Below are 21,588 nucleotides of genomic sequence, written 5' to 3'. Positions count from 1 at the left end.
TTCTATTTTTAGAAAGATTTTATTTATTTATTTGAGAGACATCAAGCGAGCATGGGGAAGAAGAGGGGCAGAGAGAGAAACAGACTTCCCACTGAGCAGGGACCCCAACTCTGGGCTTGATCCCAGGACTCTAGGATCATGGCCTGAGCCAAAAAAAAAAAGAAGAAAAAAAAAAAAAAAAAAGAAGCAGCTGCTTAACCCATCGAGCCACCCAGCTGCCCCTTCCTCTCCCATTTAATAGAATGTTTCTCGTTTGGGTTTGTCTGATGTTTCCTCAAGATTAGACTAGATTTAGTTTATGCATTCTCAGCTTAAATAGTGCGACTCGGGGGATATTGTATCCTTCTCATGGTATCACTTCTGTGGGTACGTGATGTCCATCTGAGCCTCATCTCTTGATTTTGATCCCTCAGTCAAGGTGTTGTCTGATTTCTCAATTGTGTCCTTACTAGTTTTTCGTCCTGTAATTAATGAGTGGTTTGTGGGGATATACTTAAAGACCATAGCTTGCTCCTCATCAAGATTTCCCCCTAGATCTACTTTTCATTTTAAGTACTTCACCATCAAAAAATAGGTTGTCGTTCTTCTCACTAATGTAAGTTGAAATCTAAGAGTAATATTACCAGCAATTTGGGCAGCCCCGGTGGCTCAGCAGTTTAGCGCTGCCTTCAGCCCAGGGCAGGCAGGATCCTGGAGACCCAGGATTGAGTCCCACATCGGGCTCCCTGTATGGAGCCTGCTTCTCCCTCTGTCTGCTTCTCTGCCTCTCTCTCTCTCTCTCTCTCTCTCTCTCTCTCTGTGTGTGTGTCTCGTGAATAAATAAATAAAATCTTTAAAAAAAAAATATTGCCAGCAATTCCACTTAGTGAAATAAAAGAGGCGTAATAATACTACTAACTAGAAAAATTAGTATTGGTAATAATAATTTTATGTTAAAGGTTCTTGGAAAGAAAAATTACTAACTTGCATATTTATTGGCCATATATTCTCACTTAGCAAATGTGTGAATTTTGGCAATTAAACAATTGAGTCATAGTGTTTGTTGTTTAAAAAACAAAAGACTCCTGTTTAGCCTGTTACCAGTAGTGTCTTCTAGCTAAAAGTAGAAATTTATATTAGGCATTTGTCATGTTGCTTGCTACATTCTGTCTTTACAAAGTAGCTTGATAATCAAATCCTTTAAAAAAATTTTTTTGTTAGAGAATACTCTGAGATTTTGTCAAAGCAGGTATTTTTCCACTTGTCTTTTCAAGTTTATTAGACTGGATTGGATTGCTACTGTAGATGGACAGAACAAGCAAAGAGAAGCTTATTTTCCCATGCTGTTAATAGCTTGCTTTCTGCATTTTTGTGCATTTAAAAGAGCAACTGTAAAATCTAACCTAATTCATTTAGAATCCCTACTTTAAAGCACTGAAATGTTTATCACTGTGTTCTCCCCAGCTCTACATATGAGTTAGCAATAAAGGAAAAGTTTCTGGGACAAGATTTGCTTTTAGCCTTTGACATACCAAAGAATTTTGGGAAAAGAGAGCCACATTTTCCTACTGTTGTAGGCATTCATCTCTTGCTTAACTGTATTTTAAATGAGAGGCATATGAATAAAACAAAACTTTGGACATACTCTTCCAATTTCCTCTTCTAGATAAGGTAGCTTCATTCCAAAAGTAAAATGACTTGCATGTGGTTTGTAAGTTGCAAAACTGGTAATAAGATTCCCAGACTTGGAGGGTAATCTTCTTTTTGCCATCTTATTTGCTTCACATTTATTTTGCCCAGCTAAACAAATATTGCCTTGAGACTTTGGCTTATATGCTGTGTGTAGATGACTATAGTTCTATCCATCGTCACAAAATCAATGAGTGCTGCTTGTATAATATTTATTAAGTGCTGGGACGCCTGGGTGGCTTAGTGGCTGAGCATCTGCCTTCAGCTCAGGATGTGGTCCCGGAGTTCTGGGATCGACACCTGCATCAGGCTCCCTGCATAGAGCCTTCTCCTCCCTCTGCCTATGTCTCTGCATCTTTCTGTGTCTTTCATAAATAAATAAAATCTTAAAAAAAAATTACAAAAAATATTTTTAAGTGCAAAGAATGGTGTTTGGCATTATTTGTTAAATTTGCTAAATAGAATGATACATAATTAAGTTTAAGTAATATTTCTTGGTTCCATTTAAGTAACATCTATTTGGTTCCTAAATTGCTTGTTAGCACTAGCAACCGAATTAGAGAAAGTTATTGTTAGCTTCTATAACCAATAAGAAGTATTGGTGAAGGAAATGAAGAAACAACATCTAAGGAGCACCCTAAATGAATACTATTTTATGTTAGATATAATAATATATATTACAGTATAATGTCATCAAAGATTCATCTGTGTTTTAGCATGAATAAGTTGTTTTTTAAGGCTGAATAGTATTAAATTGTAGGAATAGACCACATATTGTTTATCTGTTCATCTGCCAGTGGCCTTTGGGTTTCTTCTACCTTTTGGCTGTTATGGATAATGCTACTGTGAACATGGGTATACAGCTATCTCTTTGAGTCCCTGCTTTCTGTGCTTTTGGATATATAACTGAAGTCTATTTGCTGGATCATGTGGTAATTCTATTTTTTAGCCTTTTCAGGAACTTTCATACTGTTTTTCCTAGCAGCTGCACCATTTTACACCTGCAACCGTGCACCAGGGTTGCAATTTGTCCATTTCCTCACTGCAACTTACTTTGTTTTTTGTTGTTTTCATTTTTGATAATAGCCATCTTAATAGATATGAGGCGGTATCTTCTGTGGTTTTGATTTGCATTTCTCTAATGACTAGTGATATTGAGCATCTTTTCTTGTCCTTATTAGCTATTTGTATATTTCCTTTGGAGAAATGTTCTTCAAGTCCTTTGCCCATTTAAAAAAAAGTTTTTGTTAAGAGTTTTTTAGAGCAGTTTTAGGTTCACAGCATAATCAAGGAGGGGAAGGTACAGATCTTCCCATATACCTCCTGCTCTATACTCACAGCTTCGCCCGTTATCAGCATCTCGCAGCGGAGTGGTACATTTGTTACAAGTGATGCACTTCATTGACATAATCACCCAAAGTCCATAGCTTACATGACTTTTCACTCTTTGTGTTGTACATTCTTAGGTTTGCACAACTGTATAATGACACGAATCCATCATTACGGTATCATGCAGTTTTTCTATTGGCTAAAGATCCGCTCTGCTCTGCCTATTCATTTCCTCCCTGCCCCTCCAACTCCTGTCAACCGCTGATCATCTTACTGTTTCCATAGTTTTGCCTTATTCAGAATATTTCTGAGGTCATGTTTTCAGTCATTTTTTTTGGAATCATAGAGTATGTAGTCCTTCCAGATTGAATCTTCACTTAGATATGTTTTAAGATTCCTCCGTGTCATTTCATGACTTGGTAACTCATTTCTTTCTAGTATTGAATAATACTCTATTTCCTGGATCTGCCACAGTTTCCTTACTGAAGGACATCTTGGTTGCTTCCAAGTTTTAGCAGTTATGCATAAAGGTGCTCTAAGCATTAATACGCAGATTTTTGTGTGGACTTAAGTTTTCAACTTCTTGGATAAATACTAAGGAGCATGATTGCTGGATTGAATGGTAAGAGTATATTTGGTTTTGTAAGAAACCACCGAACTGTCTTCTGTAATGGCTGTACCATTTTGCATTCCCACTAGTAATGAGTGAGAATTTCTGTTGTTCACATCCTTACCAACATTTGGTATTATTGGTATACCAGATTTCGGCCACTCTAATAACTGTACCATGAAATCCTGTTGTTTTAATTTTCATTTTCCTGATCACATAGGATGTGCAGTGTCTTTCCATATGCTTATTTGCCATCTCTATCTTCTTTGATAAAGTATCAGTTAAAGTCTGTGGTTCATTTTTTAGAGTGTTTCTTTTTATATTGTTGGGATTTTAAGAGTTTTTGTGTATTTTGGATAATAGTCTTATTGGATATCTGTTTTGCAAATATTTTCTCCTACTCTAATGCTTGTTTTCTAACTCTGTAACTACTCTAAATCTTGTTCATAGGGAAGTTTTTAATTTTAATGAAGTCAGTTTATTGTTGCTTTCATGGATATAGTGTCTTTGGTGATACCTCTGCCCCCCTTTTAATCAGGTTATTTTTTTTGTTGTTTTGTATCATAACTGTTTTGATATATGTAGTTTTGATGTCATGACTAGATTTTCACATATAAATCATGTGAAAGTTTTGAGAATTATAATGTTTAATATAAATGAAAGCAGTGATTGTGGTTAACATCTTTTTTCTGAAATCAGCCTAATGCCTCCAAATGGAGCAGGGTGGGGGGAAGGTAGAACTTTGGAGTTAGTTATGTAGAGGAAATTAATTTGTAAAATTGGAATTCATTATGCTCAGGACTTGTAGACAGTTTTAGAATCATGTGTGGCTAGCATAAGGTCACAGCAAACAATTAGCCAGTGTTAAGGCCTTGAAAATAGTCCTATTTGTTCAACCATTCCTTTGTTGAGAGATTTTATAACCCTGGGCTGTTTACCTAAAAATAAGAGTCAAGTCAACTGAGAAGTTGATATTTGGTAAATAAAATATATAAATATGTAGAATGTATAAAATCAGTATTAGCTGTGACTCATTAGGTATAGTCTGTAATTGTAGTCAAAAAAATATAAAGGATACCTGGGTGGCTCAGTCGGTTGAGCATCCAACTCTGGGTTTCCGCTCGGATCATGATCTCAGGCTTATGGGATTCAGCTCTGCATTGGACTCTGTACTCCGTGCAGAGTCTACTTAAGATTCTCTCCCTCCTCTTCTATCCCTCTCCTTCCACCCCCACCACTTGCTCTTTCTTCCTTTCTCTCAAATAAATAAAATTTAAAAAAATATAAGAAATACAAAAGCAGTTATGACACGATACTTTACTGATGGATATAAAAGATTTGAATGTTTATTTTTTTAAGATTCCACTTACTTACTTATGAGAGAGACACAGAGAGAGGCAGAGACAGGCAGAGGGAGAAGCAGGCTCCCTGCAGGGAGCCCGATGCAGGACTCCATCCCAGGACCTTGGGATCATGACCCTAGCCAAAGGCAGATGCTTAATCAGTGAGCCACCTAGGCATTCCAGATTTGAATGTTTAAATGAACAAACCATGTGCCTGTGTGGAGAGACTTGATAGTGATTAAATATCAAGAACTGATATTTAGCATGGCCCCTGTGCAAGGATGACATGCAGATTCATGAAGCATTCCATATTTTTGGAAACCTTCAAATGTGGTGGGAATGCAAGCTGGTGCAGCCACTCTGGAAAACAATATGGAGGTTTCTTAAAAAGTTGAAAATAGAGTTACCCTATGAACCAGCAATTGCACTACTGGGTATTTACCCCAAGGATATAAATTTAGTCATCCGAAGGGGGCACCTACACCCCAATGTTTATAGCAGCAATGTCCACAATAGTGAGACTATGAAAAGAGCCCAGATATCAATTGACAGATGAATGGATGAAGGATGATGTAGTATATATGTACAACAGACTACTACTCAGCCATCAAAAAAAAAAAAAAAAAATCTTGCCATTTGCAATGACATGGATGGAAATAGAGGATATTATGCTAAGTGAAATAATCAGAGAAAGACAATTATATGATCTCACTCATGTGGAATTAAACAAAACAGGAGGTCATAGGGGAAGAGAGGAAAAAAATACGACGAAATCAGTGAGAGAGACCAACCATAAGTGACTCTTAATCAAAAGAAACAAACAGGGTCGCTGGAGGGGCGGGAATGGGAGGGGGGTAACTGGGTGATGAACATTAAGGAGGCTATGAGACGTGCTGAGCACTGGGTATTGTAAGACTGATGATCACTGACCTCTACATCTGAAACCAATAATATATTACATTGACAATTAATTAGTTGTATTTAAATACAATTTAAAAAACTTGATGGTTAAAAAAATTTGATATAGGACAGTCCTTCTCAAATTAATATAGTTAATATAGTTCTAGTCAATATTTTAACCGAAATAAGAATTTTTAGTTTATTTGGAATGTGTGATGAACCCAGACAACTTTGAAAACATTCCAAATTCTTGATCTTCTATATAAGAATAAGAAACTGTACAAGCTACAGTAATTCATCTAATTCTAATTTAGGAATAAACAGGCTAATGGAGAAGTATTGACTTAGATATAGAACTGTCTCTGTATGGCATTTGGCATATCATTTCAAATAGTTAGGAATGTGTGAATTTTTAAATGAGTGAGATGATTGAAAGAAGTAACTTTCTTGTACTATAAAATCATATTCCAGATGGATGAACATTTTAAATTTTAAAAAGGTTTTCAAAAACTATTATAAAATATTTTAATCTTAATGATAAGGTCATAAGAAAAAACAATTGATTACATAAAAGGAAAACCTATAAAATGACAAAATATTTTATAAGCTTGTAAAAGACAAGCTTGGAAAAGCTATTTAGCTGTAAGTTGTTAACAGTTATTGTCAAAAGAATTTAAATCCTAAAAATAGAAAAGTTTGAAGTTTTGCTTCTGATTTCCTATTTTGTGTTAACATTTATGTATAGGTGGGGAAATGAATAAATTGTCATTTATAGTTACAGTATATTTTTTAAATTTAAGGAAATAATGTAAAAAGTTAATTTTTTAAACGGGGGAATATGTGTTTGTATGAACAAAATCATGTATCCCTTTAAGAATTATGGATATAAGGAATATTTTCTTTTCTGTGTTTCTTTTTTTTTAAGGGGGGCAGGTAGGAGCAAGGGGAGAAGGAGAGAATCTTAAGCAGGCTCTGCCCAACACCCAAGGGCTTAATTTCACAACCCTGAGATCATGACCTGAGCTGAAAGTGAGAGTTAACTATAAAGAAGCACCTATAAAGAATGTTTTCTTAAGACAGATTGTTACCCCCACTAAAAAGTTAGTTATATACTAAAATGGTTATAGAAGCATGGTTGAGGGCAGCCCCTGTGGCTCAGCGGTTTAGCGCTGCCTTCAGCCCAGGGCAGGATCCTGGAGACCCAGGATCGAGTCCCTCTTCGGGCTCCCTGTATGGAGCCTGCTTCTCCTTCTGCCTGTGTCTCTGCCATTCTCTCTGCATCTCTCTGTATCTCTCATGGATAAATAAAATCTCTAAAAAAATATATTTTTTTTTAATTAAAAAAAAACATGGTTGATGTCTGAAGCTTATGCCATGTTATATGTCTTAATAAATATTGATTAATCTAACTTCACATGTTTTCTTTTGTTCAGTCAGGTCAATTCAGTGAAGATATGATACCCACCGTCGGCTTCAACATGAGGAAAGTAACTAAAGGTAACGTCACAATAAAGGTATGTGATCTTGCACAGCTACAAATTTTTCTGTTTTTTTCTTTGCTTTTTACATATTTATTTGTACTTATGAATATGTTCCAAAAGAATGTAAATCAGTTGTTTTTTTCTTTCTCTCATAAATCAAAATGTTTAAGTTGAAATGTTATTAAGTGCCATGAAAAAACTTAGGATATGGCTTGTCAGAATAAAATTTGGGATGTGGATATTCCTAGGAAATAAAAATCCCATGTTTGAGATCCCATATTTAGAATGTGATTATATTATTTCATGAACAGTATTTTATATTGAAAGGTAACCTATTATTTATAATATTGGCAATTTAGTATTATATTTGTGGTGCATATATGGTAACCTAGTTTTCACTTTCTTTGCTACCAAGCCGTAAAATTAAAACTATAAAATAGGAAAGCTAACTACTTAAACATAATTTTGTTTTTAGAATGAGTTTGATGGGTTTTAAATTATGGACTGTTGAACTGTTTATCAGAGGCCATATTTTTTTTTTGTGTGTGTGTGTGTATGTTCTGTAGTTAATGGGAGTTTACTTCTAATTGTCTAGACCCTTACAGTGGTTTCACCCAATTTCTGTGGCTCACAGAAGCTGCTTACTGAATTCTTTCTGGAGCTCATCTAATGAAGCATCTCACTTTTCACATATAGGTCTTTTTATGCATAAAAAGGTGTCTATAGTTAAACTGGAAGCCCCTTGAAGGTAAATACCACGACTTAAGACATTTATGTAGCACTGTGTCCAGAATAGTATCTACGGAGTAGACATAATTATGAAATTATTGTGGGTAGTAGCTTTCATATGGATACAATAATTTTGTATCAGAAAAATCATTAGGCATTAATGCATTTCCTGTCAGACAATTAAACTTTAATAGGTTCTGAATGAACTGTTGTTTTCTCTTTTGGTATTCAAATCTGGATGATGTATGATTCTGTAGATGCTACAAGTGTTATCTTAAAGATACATTTTCACTTTGGAAATTTACTGTTTTACAAGCAAAGAAAGTATTGCACAAAATTTTTTTAGTAGAACTTATTAGATCAATTGTAAACATATTAAATACGAACTTCAAGTTTAGAAGTGGACCCCAGAACTACTACTCTTCTTCTGATACTTTTTCTTCAATGTATTACTTAAAATATCTTTATTAAGATTTGTCTGTCTTGATTTAAAGATTTGGGACATAGGAGGACAACCCCGATTCCGGAGCATGTGGGAAAGGTACTGCAGAGGAGTCAATGCCATTGTGTAAGCACTTTTTAAAAAGTCAACTTTGGTTTCCAGGAAAAAAGTTGTTTTTAATACTTCCAAAGGCTCAGTTTTTATTTCATGCAATTAGTAGTCTTTTTATTTTCTTAGGTAATCCCATTAATATGAAACTTTAAAAAATTTAATCATGAATGAGAATTTTATTTATGTTTTTGTTTATGCAGCTAAGAGCTAAGTGATGTAAGTGTTTTATTATCATGTATTTGCACCTAAGTATAGTCTGTTTGAAAGATTTTTGGGTACTGAGCTTTTCTTTATCTAGGTCTTTGTTTTGATTAACGATTTCAGTAGTGTGAGTCATTTTTTAAAAGTTTATTAAGTAATCTTTATACCCAATGTGGGTCTCAAACTCATGACCCCAAGATCAAGAGTTGCATGCTCTTCCAACTGAGCCATCCAGGTGCCCCTTAGTAGTGTAAATATGAAAATTAAAAAATCTGTATTTTTAATTGTGGCCATCAGAGGTTTGGAGAAGACATATCAAAATTGCTTTTTTTTTAAGTTACATGATAGACGCTGCAGATCGTGAAAAGATAGAAGCTTCTCGAAATGAACTACATAATCTTCTAGATAAACCACAGTTACAAGGAATTCCAGTAAGTATGGAGTTCTTATTTTATATTATATGATGGTAATATTTATTATTAAGATTATAATTATATGATTATATTATATTTGAAATCAGCTATTATGTCTTAAAGTCTTAAAACACTTACCTTTACTGAATATTAGCCATATACTGGGCACTGTGCTATTTATTTATTTCTTAGCCAGCTATATATTAGACTATCTGCAATAGAAGCAATGCTCAGTCCTGGGGATACAGTGGTGAACAGAAGTGAATAGAAATATGCTCACTCCCATCATGAAGCTTGTGGTTTAGTAAGAAAGGTAGATGCCATGAAATCATTTGAATAATACAGCTCTGTTAAGTACTATGAAGGAGAGGTACAAGGGGCCGCAAGAGTTGTAAATTAGAAGGGATATTTGATCTAGTTTGAGGGAAGATCTACGAAGGATTCCCTGAGGAAATGATGCTTGAACTGATTTTTTTTTTCTTTAAAGATTTTGTTTATTTATTCATGGAGAGACAGACAGAGGCAGAAACATAGGCAGAGGGAGAAGCAGGCTTCATGCAGGGAGCCTGATGTGGGACTTCATCCCGGGATCACCACCTGAGCCAAAGGCAGACGCTCAGCCACTGAGCCACCTAGGTACTTACTTGAGCTGAATTGTGAGGGATATGTAGACAAAGGCCTTTTGGTAGGAGGAAGCAAGGCACTGAGAAGAGGCCAGTCTCTAGAGCAAACAGCAAAGTAAGAGGGTGGGGAGAGTGGTGAAGCCATGTGGCAGTAAGGATCCTAGAGGAGACTGGGTATGGACTGTGTGGGAAAGCTCTTGTAGTGTTATAAAGCTTTTTTTCTGAAGGATTCCTTCCTTCCTTTTCCTTTTCCTTTTCCTTTTCCTTTTCCTTTTCCTTTTCCTTTTCCTTTTCCTTTTCTTCTTCTTGATTTTATTTATTTCTTAGGCACACTTGGGTGGGAGAGGAACAGAGGGAGAGAGAGAAGCAGACTCTGCCCTGAGCTTGGAGCCCCACACAGAGGGGCAGGGAAGGATTGATCCTCATGACCCTGAGACCAGGACCTGAGCCAAAATCAAGTCTGACACTCAACCATTCAAACCAACTGAACCACCCAGGCACCTTACTGTTGTAGTGTTTTAAATGATCAGATTTATTATTTAAGTCATTCTGATTTCAGATTAAGAATGGATTAAAGTGGCAAATGGGACTGTAAGATGGCAGTGTTAGGAAGCTGTTGAAGTTATGCTGACAAATTACAGTACCATGGATTAGGGTGTTGGTAGTGGACAAGATGGTGAGAAAAAAACAGATTTTAGGGATATTTAGGAACACTGTCCACCAGACTTGGTGGAAGAGGAGATCTAAAGTATAATTCGTAGTTTTTGGTTCATGAAGTTAGATGGAAGGTGGTGCCGTTTGTTGAGCTGAAGAATGCTGGAAAAGGACCAGTTCATGAATGTCAAATACTTGAGGTGTATTATCACATTTAATTCTTACAGCATAATGAGGTTCGTGGTTATCCCTCCTTTCTAACACTTGTTCTTCAGGGTTACATGGCAACATTAGTATGTTGTGCATCCAGGTTTCGAATCTATGTCTGTCTGACTTCAAAGTCTATTCTTTTTCTCCTGTGTTAGGACCTAGTTCCTAGTTCTATATACCTACCATAAGTAAAAATCAGGGATGCCTGTGTAGCTCAGCGGTTGAGCACCTGCCTTCAGCCCAGGGCATGATCCTGGAGTCCTGGGATTGAGTCCCACATCGGGCTTCCTGCAGAGAGCCTGCTTCTCCCTCTGTCAGTGTCTCTGCCTCTCTCTGTGTGTCTCTCATGAATAAATAAATAAAATCTTAAAAAAAAAAAAAAGTAAAAATCAGTGGACATCCTTATGGACACCGTAAGTCTTTTAGTTGCAAGCAATAGAAAGCTGACTTCAGTAGAAAGGAATTCAATGAAATAATATTGGGTAGCTCCCAGGGTCTCTGAGAAGGCTGCAAATAAGTAGGCTCGAGAAATAGGCTGGAACAAGGAAGCTAAGCAGCTGTCAGGGTCATATCCAAACTCCCACCACAGAGTAAGTCTGGTTACCACATGAAGTTTCTGAACACTAGACACAAATTGTTCTGATTGGAAGGTCATCTAGCTGATTGATTTCCTTTCCCTATCAAAATGGGTTCTCTTGGGAATCCCTGGGTGGCTCAGTGGTTTAGCGCCTGCCTTTGGCCCAGGGTGCGATCCTGGAGTCCCGGGATCGAGTCTCACGGCCGGCATGGAGCCTGCTTCTCCCTCCTCCTGTGTCTCTGCCTCTCTGTCTCTCTGCCTCTCTCTCTCTCTGTGTCATTCAGAAAGAAAGAAAGAAGGAAAGGAAGGAAGGAAGAAAAAAGAAAGAAAAGAAAGGAAAGAAAGAAAGAAAGGGTTCTCTATCCTGCTTTCTTACATCACTGACTCTTCATTGAAAAGTTTGGTTCATTCTAGATTATATGTCCATGCTCTTTTAGAAAGGAAAGCTAGGGAAAAAATTATCCATTGAACCAAGTAGCTTCATTGGGAGGCAGGTTCATAAGGTAGGAGAGTTCTTAAATGTAGTAAGAGGGCTAAAATGCCAGGCAACCCCAAACTGACAGTTGATCATAAATGACCGTGATAATTATTTTTAGAAATTCAGGCAGATCCAGCTTGAGAACCTAGTGTGACTTAAATAAGTATGGAGAGGGTGAAAGTTGGGGAAAGGGAGACAGGCTGTGGTTGAACATTCCCCTGTGAGCTCCCAGTGTCCTCAGCTCTCTGTGCTTCAGTCCTTGTCTCTTTGTCCTTTGTGCAAAGTAAGAATCTAGGTCTTATAAGTAGAATCAGTCAAAGTGTATGGAGTAGGGGTGTATTAAGTGAAAGAAATAGCTGTGGCAAGGTAGACATGACGTACTTTGTTGAGATGGATCAAAGATTACATGTTCTTAGAGAACACTGACCTTAGAGTATGGATATTCTCAAATACATTATATGTACTCATATTCTTTGTTTTCTCTATGGCAGAAAGAACATACCTGAGAAAGAAAGGGTGGTAATTGGGAAGCTGTCTCTGCTTTCCTTTCTTTTCAAATGACATCTCACAACCAGATGATGACATTAATTCATTCCTAGAGTTTATGACTACTATATTTATCCTGATCTCCAGACTTAACCATTGTCTTAGAATATTTATGCATGACATTCTATAGGATGGATCGATTTTAAAAGCATGTTTATGTGTTTGTATGATTAATGGCTAACAAAAAATGATTAAAAAATTATTCCCCCACTTTGGTTGTGTTAAGATCATAATTACATTTTGGTACAGATTTATTTAGAAATTTCAGAATGCATACCATAGACTTAAAATAATTTAAATAGAGGTTGGCAGCCACATTGAATTAAGTCATCTGTGTGGTAGAAGTTAAAATGAACGCTAATTTGAATGATTAAATAAATGAGATAGCCCACCAGTTACACAAATATGCCTCAATATTATGGCATGTGGTAGCATTCCAATTTTAATGTCTACAAATATGACTATCATATGCTTCTGTGACCTTTTCCTACATAAACGTTTATTGTTAATATCTCTTCTTTTTAAAGGTACTAGTACTTGGAAACAAGAGAGATCTTCCTAATGCCTTGGATGAGAAACAGCTAATTGAAAAAATGTATGTCTTAAGAATGATGATATTTTAAAAAACTTTTTTCTAAATTAGACTTTTTTGCCCACTACTTTGCTTAGCAACATTATATTATTATTTTTTAGAGATTTTATTTTTAAGTAATCTCTATACCCAACATGGGGCTCGAATTTACAATCCTGAGATTGAGTCATATACTCTTCTGACTGAGCCAGCCAGGCACTCCTGTTATTTAGTAATGATTACAGCCATGTTTTAAGGTAAACGTGGTAAATTTGGCCTACCAGTGACGTGAATTTCTAAAATTTTAGTAGTAGTAAAATAATTTCTTCAGTGTAAAAATATAAGAAAATTGAACAAAGAGTGATAGGTATGATAGTTGTTTTAAGCACAGACCTTATTCTCTTAATTCTGCTTCTTATAGGAACCTGTCTGCTATTCAGGATAGAGAAATTTGCTGCTATTCAATTTCTTGCAAAGAAAAGGATAATATAGGTAAGAAATGACTGTGGAAAAATGGATATCACTGGAAGGGATATCTTAGTGCTTCTTACTGTTTATTATCCCCATTTCTGTTTAAGTGACTTCCTTTATACAGGACTGTTGTTTTTGCCTTAGGAAAAAGAATAGATATTATATCTTTTGACAGCAAATACAACATCCTGAATGTGCTCTATGTTATTTAAAGTAGTAAGTGAAATAGACATGAAGTTAAACATTATGTGATATCAATTTATTGTATTAATTTTGGCAGAACTAGTATCCAGCTGTGCTTTATAACAAAATTATGTTTTTGAGAAAAGACTTTACAAAAATTGTTCTGTAGGCACTAAAACAATTGTTCATTTATTCAACCAGTATATTACTGCAGTATGTTAGTGCTCTATTGGAAGAATAAGCCAAAAGTATTCTTTATCTATTTAATGTCTGTGTTAATTTCCTAGAATTGCCATAACAAAGTACCAAAACTGGGTGGCTTAAAACAGCAGAAATTTATTTTCTCAAGTTCAGGAAGCTAGGCGTCCAAAATCAAGGTGTCAGCAGGGCCATGAAGGCTGTTGGGGAGTATCCAGCTTTGCCTTTTCCTAGCTTACTTTTTTTTTTTTTTAAAGATTTTATTTATTTATTTATTCATGAAAGACTGAGAGAGAGAGCCAGAAACAAAGGCAGAGGGAGAAGCAGGCTCCATGCACCGGGAGCCCGATGTGGGATTCGATCCCAGGTCTCCAGGATCGCGCCCTGGGCCAAAGGCAGGCGCCAAACCGCTGCGCCACCCAGGGATCCCCCTAGCTTACTTTTTAACACAGATACTTCACTCCAGTTTCTGCCTCTGGCTTCACATAGCCTTCTCCGTGTGTGTCTGTGTGTGTGTGTGCGTATTTTCTCTTCTCATAAAGATCCATATCATTGGATTAGGTCCTACCTTCATTCAGAGCAACTTTGTCTTTTATCTGTAAAGATAATTTCTGAATAAATTCTGAGATTCTGAGTAGGAGTGAATTTTTAGGAGACACTATCCAATCCAATACAGTGTCCTTAAAGAATTTAAGTATAAGAGCCTTTAGTTTCTTAACTAATTTGTGAGAGATTATTTAATAAAAGTGGATTGGAATGGGTGAGATGGGTCCAAAGGTAAAAAGGAAATATGAATAGAAGCATTTGACAAGATGAAAGGCTATTTAACCTGTTAACTGCTTGAGTGAAAAGACCTATAACAGTGCAAGAAAATATACTCACTGGTAAAGTTTACCTTCATGACAAAAGCTAGTCAGGCTGAGTCACAGTTTTTGTCTGGCATGACAGTCTCAACCAAAATGAGAAAAGAGAGTTTAATGCATGTACCTTGAAGCACCTGCATAGGAGCCTAGAGATTTTCATGGCACCTTTACCTCTCCCAGTTTAGTGGTCACTGGTGAAAAAATTGCTCTGTGGGTCACTATGGAAAAATGAGGCTGTCCATCATTGCTGCATAATGGGCTACAAACAGCATGGGCCTTGGGGTCAGGCAGCCTCAGGCCAGAACACTTGATCCTAAGTTACTTTCTGACTGGCCTTGGACAAAGCAGTTAACCTCCCTGATCTCCAGGTTTTACTCATCTATAAAATGGTAATAGCAGCAGTTTACAAATTATTTTGTGAGAGGGAACCTGAAAATGCATTGCAGCATTTGACATATGATGGACGTCACATGGGTGTATTAGTTTTCTATTGCTGCTGTCAGTTAGAAGTCTGTCATGGTTCTCACTGAGCTAGAAATTAAGGACTAAGGTGATAGGTTGTGCTCTTTTTGGAGATGCATTTCCTTGTCTTTTTCAGCTTTTAGATACTGCTTGCATTCTTGGCTTATAGCTCCTTCATCCATCTTCAAAGCCAAAAACACCATTCTACCATAGTCATACCTCCAATTAAAAAAAAAAAAAAAACAACAAAAACTTGTATTGGAGTAAAATGTAATAGTGCCAAAACAGTGTGCTTAGAAGGTTGGGTTTTTTTTTTTTTTTTTTTTTTTCCCTTAATTTTTTTCCCCCATTAGCCTTCATTCAGTGTGTATTGGTTCTGGTCTATCAATTCTTTCCCCACCCCTCCTCAAACATGCTCTGATGGGCTCAGAGTATTGATAGTTTTCTGGCTAATTCTGGGCTTCCTTTATTTATTTTATTTTATTTTATTTTTTAAGATTTTATTTTTAAGTAATCTCCACACCCAATGTGGGGCTTGAATTTAACAACCTTGAGATCAGAAATCACAATCTCCATTCCCTGAACCAGCCAAGCATCCCTGAGTTCCCTTAAAAGAGCACCCAAAAGCAATCTGAGCCTAGTACTTTGCTTATGGACACAAAATCTTCTCTAAATGAATAGAATAAGTAACTTGTTACATTGTAAGCATTTAGTTAATTTGAGAATAGGCTCTTCAAGCACTAGGGTTACTTAGAATTTATTTAACAAAATTTTCCTTCTGGGACACCTGGGTGGCTCAGTGGTTGAGCGTCTGCCTTCGGCTCAGGGCGTGATCCTAGGATCTGGAATCGAGTCCCATATCGGGCTCCCTGCATGGAGCCTGCTTCTCCTTCTGCCTGTGTCTCTGCCTCTCTCTCTGTGTCCCTCATGAATAAATAAGTAAAATCTTTGAAAATTTCCTTCCTTTGTTAGGAGGAATTCTTGTTAAGTTTTGTGTCTTTGTCTTACTACCTTGACACACTAGCCAGATACTTTCCTGAAAAAATCTTGTGAGCTCATTTAGGAGGTAAATGCAGGAGAGCTGGTGAGGCTGATCTTCATGGTCTGTCATAGGGCTCCATAGTCACCAGTTTGTGATTGTAGAACTCCTGCTTCATTTAGTTTCAAGCCCAAGGAAGTAGATCTACTCTAACTAGATTCAAAATGAGTAGTTTGTAAATCAGAATGCCTATTAATTTGGAGCAAGAAATACAACTAACAGCCAAGATTAGACTTCTTGGGTAATCAAATCAGAATATCCTCCTTAATTTCAGCTTTTACAACATATTTTGGAACTAAATTTATGAATTTACTAAATTGTCCCAAAAGTATCTCCATGCACATGGGTTGTATATTCTTCCAGCTTCCCAGTGTGGTATATGAAATACTTTGGTAATGTGTCCTCAAACCACACATAGAACAGATTACTTCTGTGAACATGATCTTTGCAAAGATGACTCATACTTGTGGCCCTTTATGTCTTGGAAGATGACTGCTTCATCTGAGTATCTTACTTCTTTTCTGCTTTTTAATCTAGTCTTAAGGATCCATCTGTCTTTAGGATGTAACTTCTGTCCAGTGTCCACAAGTTTTGTTTTTGTTTTTGTTTTTTTAAGTGAATTTCTTAAATATTTAAACCTGGGCATTTCACTCTTAGATTTACCTTTCCCCCATTCAATTCTAATGAATGTAGCTTTGCTCTTACTACGTACTGCTGTCCTCCTTTTAAAAGTACACATGATCTGGTTCAGCAAGCAGGTTAATTCATTGCTTCCACAACTCTGAACAGATTGTGTTTGTTCAGATCTCAGCTCTTGGCTGAGACTCTTCATATGTGTGTCTATTTTCTGTAATGTATATTAGCTGGGAAATTGAATTTGCACTCATCTTTCAGGCTTGGAGAATAGAATGCTACTTCTGGTAGATGCTCACATACCCTTTACACGGATGACACATTTTAAAGAACTCAAGGACAGTAATTCAATGTTTTGACTTAGCTTCCTTCTCTTGTCAGTCTAAGTGCTTTTTTTGGCTGATCTCTGCTACGGTAGCTTCAGCTGTCACCTCTTTGGTGACATCTTGCTAGTCCCCATCGCCTTCTGAGATCCATGTAGCTAAAATTACCTGTTGGACATCTCCATACCTGTTACCTTCTGCACCTCAAACTCAGTGTGTTTCACAGCTAAATTCTTAATCTTTTTTTCCTCAAGTCTGTTCTTTCTTTAGCCACTGTGTTTGTCAACATGACCAACGCAGGTCATTGAAGCCAACAGATTCTTTCTTACCCACTACATACTGTCAGTCTCTCTATTCTTTATCTTAGTCAACTCTGCATTTTCCTTCTACCATCGCTACAGCACTTGTTTGCTTCAGGCCTTCATCCATTTCCTATTCTTGTTGTGATAGTGCTACTGATAACTCCAAGTTGTCTTCCTCTATTGCCGTTGTTAATCATACTAACTAAACTAATAATTTCCTTGCTTAAAATTCTCTAGTAACTTCCACTTGAGAATAAAACTCAAATTTAGTAGCATCCTAGAGTGGTATACAGGGTTATTGGCTCTGTCTAGCCCATAGATCTCAGTTAAGGACATTTTTGCTCCTCAGGACATTTGGCAATCCCCTGGAGACATTATTGGTTGTCACAATTGTGGGTGTGTGGGGGAGTTATAGTGGCATCTAGCGGTAGGGGTCACGGATGCCGCAAAATAGTCTGCCATGCACAGGAAAGGCCATCATCCCTGTCCCAGCAAAGAATTACCCGGTCCAAAATGTCAAAAAGGTGAAATTGAGAACCCCTGCCTTAGCAATAAGCAACAGTCCCTTCTCCCATTCCTGTCCTTCATCCATATCTTATCACATATAATCCATCCAGATCTCCACACCATTCATGCCTTTGTTTCTTGTTTTTGTTTCCTTTGCCTGGAAATCTGTGGGGCACCCCTCCACCCAACTGCAAATGAGTTTTAGGTTTTTCAACTTAGATACTAAAAGTTCCTTGAGAGCAGGGGGATTCTCCTGTATCTTTGCATTCCTGGTACTTCACATACAGTACTGATCTTAACAGGCAGTCTGTAAGTTTTTCAATGAAAAAAAGGTGGTACAAGCTGTCCTGAGCATAATTTAACTTTTAGATCAGAGACTCTTTAGTCTCAATTCCTTAGAATGTCCTCTTGAAGTTTAGGTAATGGAGAATAGTAGTTTAGATGCAGAAAAGCAGAAGAGGGCAGACCCAGCATGTACTTTGAAGTAGCTGCATTTTAAATACTATCTCTGTTTAGTGTCTTAACTTGGTATCTTAACGCCTTCAATTTTTTTCCCTCCATCTATAGATATCACACTTCAGTGGCTTATTCAACATTCAAAATCTAGAAGAAGCTGAAGCATCTCCTGAAGTCTTCCAGTCCTTCCTGGCTATAATTCTAGAATTATTGTCCGTTCCTCTGAAGTACTTCCCAGAATACGGTCCTTCCTAAACCCAAGAAATTGCCTTTTTCAGAGTTTATTTCTCTTGTGCACTGCTGAAGATGTGTATCCCTTATCCTTCATAAAGAATCAGCTAGAGTTGTCATGATAAAGTCAGCACACACACAAAAGCTTCTTATACATACTTGTCTTAAACAGTGCGTAGAGCTTTTTTTTTTTTTTTTTTTTTTTTTAAAGAAAACACACATTTGACCATCTTAAATCAAGAAAATTGCATATTTCTGTTTTGGTCTTTTTGGGCCAGATTTTTATATTGGTTTTCAGTAAATGTCTATGATATTTCATTATAGAGTCCATTAGCTTAATACTGATACTGACTTGATACAGCATGAAGTTTCTAGTGCCACACACAGTATTTAGAAAACCTTTAGCCTGACTCATGTGGGATATAAGCAAAATGTTTACATATCTCACAAATGCATGTGAAATGTATAATTACACCTTAGGAATTTAAAAAATGGTCTGCAAAGAGCGAGCGGAGGCACCAGATCAGTGTTGTTATTGGTTCTTTAGACTGGTGAGATTATATATGAATTTTAAAAACATTCTGCTTTCTGAGAATTCTTCATCACCAGATAGCAGTTGGGGATATGGGAGGAACTAAGGCATGCTGTTGTGTATCTGTCCAGATCATTATTTCTCTATTTTCCTTCTTTTCTTTCTTTCTTTCTTTCTTTCTTTTTTTTTTTTTTTTTTTGGTGTGTGGGGGGGCAGGGTTCAACACACTTTTTTAAAGGGTTGGGAAGGAAGATTTTCTCAAAGGCTTTCATGAATTTAGAGCATTCCAGCCAATATAATAAAATGTGTAAAGGATGTCAGACTTTGTTCAAACACCTGTTCTTTCTATCTCTAGTCCTTAAATCAGTGCTGCTGCATGACACTCTAACTCTTGACTTTTTATATCCAGTCATAGACTTTCAGCACAATAGATACTTAGAAACAAATAAAAATTCTTATTTTTCTCTCTTATTGATGTAAAGTTTGGCACTCTTTTGTCTGGTGCCATTAGACATCTTGATTATTGTGACAACTCTAGACCTGCCTGCTCTATCTAATGTAATCATGCGCAACGTCTACAGGTTGTTTAATAATCAATCACATGGAGAACTGAGGAACTGATGCTGTGTATTGTTTGCTTCTATGATACGGAGATGTATAAAAACTAAAAAACGAACATGTTTTGTAGTTTAGTGATGTCCATATACATAAAGGGACATATTAATACTGGTTCACTTGTAAATTGTTATTCACATAAACCACTGTAGTAGATAAAACTTTATGCTACACCCGCTTATGTGTTGCCTCACACTGTGTGTGATTTTGTTCCTTTTGTTAAGCAGCACTCATGTAGACAGTGCATTTCCAAACATGTTGAGCACTCAAAAGTGCAGTCAACAGTAAGTTCTTTTAATGAATACCAGTTTTAATTTATAGACTGCCATGGCCTTAACAATATTCTGTACAAAATACTGCACTGTGTTGCACAGATACTACTTGGTTTTCCTCCATTCATATTTTTATGAGTAGAATCTCAGCTTTTAAAATTCTGTTCTTATTCTTTGAAGCATGTTGCATACTTCCCTGATGGGATGAATGGTTCTGTAAATGAAGGGATATTTAAACTTGCTACCGTAGTTCAACACCATTAATGGTTACCATGAACCATTACAAATAATGTGGCAATCTGCTCGTGCCTAAAAGGAGGAATTGGAACTAAAATGTGTGACTGTGTGGGGACCGCATAGGTTCATTAATTGACCTATAGCTAAAACTTAATGTGTTTCTCTGTCTGTTCATTGCTTTTAGCATTCAAGACATCCAAACTCTATTACCAACATTTTCCTGTGCATTAACTTCTGCATGTGAAAACCTAACAGTTACTGAACTTTGTAAATACGTGATTTTTTTTTATTTAGGTGATGCATTTTTTTTGTCTGTTTACTGCTCTTCTCAGCTTTATTCAATAAACTTGCATTTTGAGGGTTGTATTGACAATTTTAACTTAAAATGTGCATCATGATGGAAGGTGCTGACTTTTTTTGGAAGGGGATGGGAAGAAAGTTACCATGAGCAAGGTCCATAGACATTGTGCTAGAAAGAAATCAGCTCATTTCTCAAAGAATTGGGGCTACTGGCTAGTTAAAATAGAAATAAACTTTTAAAATATCCACAGATTGATATTGCGATTTTTTTGGGGGGACAGGGTGGAAGAGATGCTGTTGCTTGCAAGCTGTCATAATACACCAAATTTAGGACTTATAGAAGTGGCAAGAGCTAGTTAGGCATTTTTTATAATCTATTTGTTTTAAAAATTCTAACAAAAATCTAATAAACTGAAAATTGCAAGGCAGGCCTACTTACTGACTTTAGTTCCAGAATGAAAAGATTTTAAATAATTGAACATGGCAGGTTTTCCTACAAAAGCATATTTTTAAAGCCATTTGGCCTACTTTACATGTTATCTTTTGCATTATAAAAGTGGACACTTAGTTCATCAGAACTATTGTAGAAATGATTTTATAGTTTTAGTCAGGAAAATTCAACTTGGTTTTCTCTCTATATGCATACTGTTACTGTGTACAGCCAGACCTTGTTGTCCAATTAGATGTATGATTTAGCATTTCTAGGACAGAAGTCCCTAGGATATCCAGTTTCATTTCTTGTATGGAATTAGTGGAGGCATTTAGTCAGACAGTTAACTCGGTTCTCTTCTCCTCACCCTCCTACAAACGACTTTTGAAGGAGTGTGTAAGTCAGGGGAGGGAGTGGGCGGGGTGGATATAAGTTTAGTTTACTGTATCCTTGATTTTAAGTTTATTACTGCTTTCAAAAATGGAGACTTCTAAAATCCCTTTGATTCTGTCAAGTAAATTGGATATATTGAACTGTGGCTACTTTAGTATTCATTGTTTTGACTGAGGAACTAACTGCCTCTTGTAATTCTATCCATACAGGATCCAGTTACACTGAAATCCTGTTGATTCGGTAATTCCAGCCTCA

General features: G+C 36.6%; 1 protein-coding gene and 1 pseudogene across 1 annotated transcript in view; both read left to right on the top strand.

The window, feature by feature from the left end:
- ARL8B (ADP ribosylation factor like GTPase 8B) overlaps positions 1-20,758 on the top strand; it is a 45,585-nt gene extending 24,827 nt beyond the window's left edge. Inside the window, exons 2-7 of the mRNA XM_038565785.1 lie at positions 7,284-7,364; positions 8,555-8,628; positions 9,152-9,245; positions 12,843-12,910; positions 13,308-13,378; positions 18,435-20,758. Of these exons, the coding sequence (XP_038421713.1) occupies positions 7,284-7,364; positions 8,555-8,628; positions 9,152-9,245; positions 12,843-12,910; positions 13,308-13,378; positions 18,435-18,484 (438 nt within the window). The 3' untranslated portion in view covers positions 18,485-20,758. The remainder of the gene's footprint in view (positions 1-7,283; positions 7,365-8,554; positions 8,629-9,151; positions 9,246-12,842; positions 12,911-13,307; positions 13,379-18,434) is intronic.
- LOC119864842 lies at positions 5,179-5,266 on the top strand (annotated as a pseudogene).
- Positions 20,759-21,588: the final 830 nt, after the last annotated feature.

Source organism: Canis lupus, chromosome 20, assembly GCF_011100685.1.
Source record: "Canis lupus familiaris isolate Mischka breed German Shepherd chromosome 20, alternate assembly UU_Cfam_GSD_1.0, whole genome shotgun sequence".
Lineage (NCBI taxonomy): Eukaryota > Metazoa > Chordata > Mammalia > Carnivora > Canidae > Canis > Canis lupus.
Note: the sequence above shows the minus strand (reverse complement) of the source record. Positions and strands in the feature narration are given on the sequence as shown.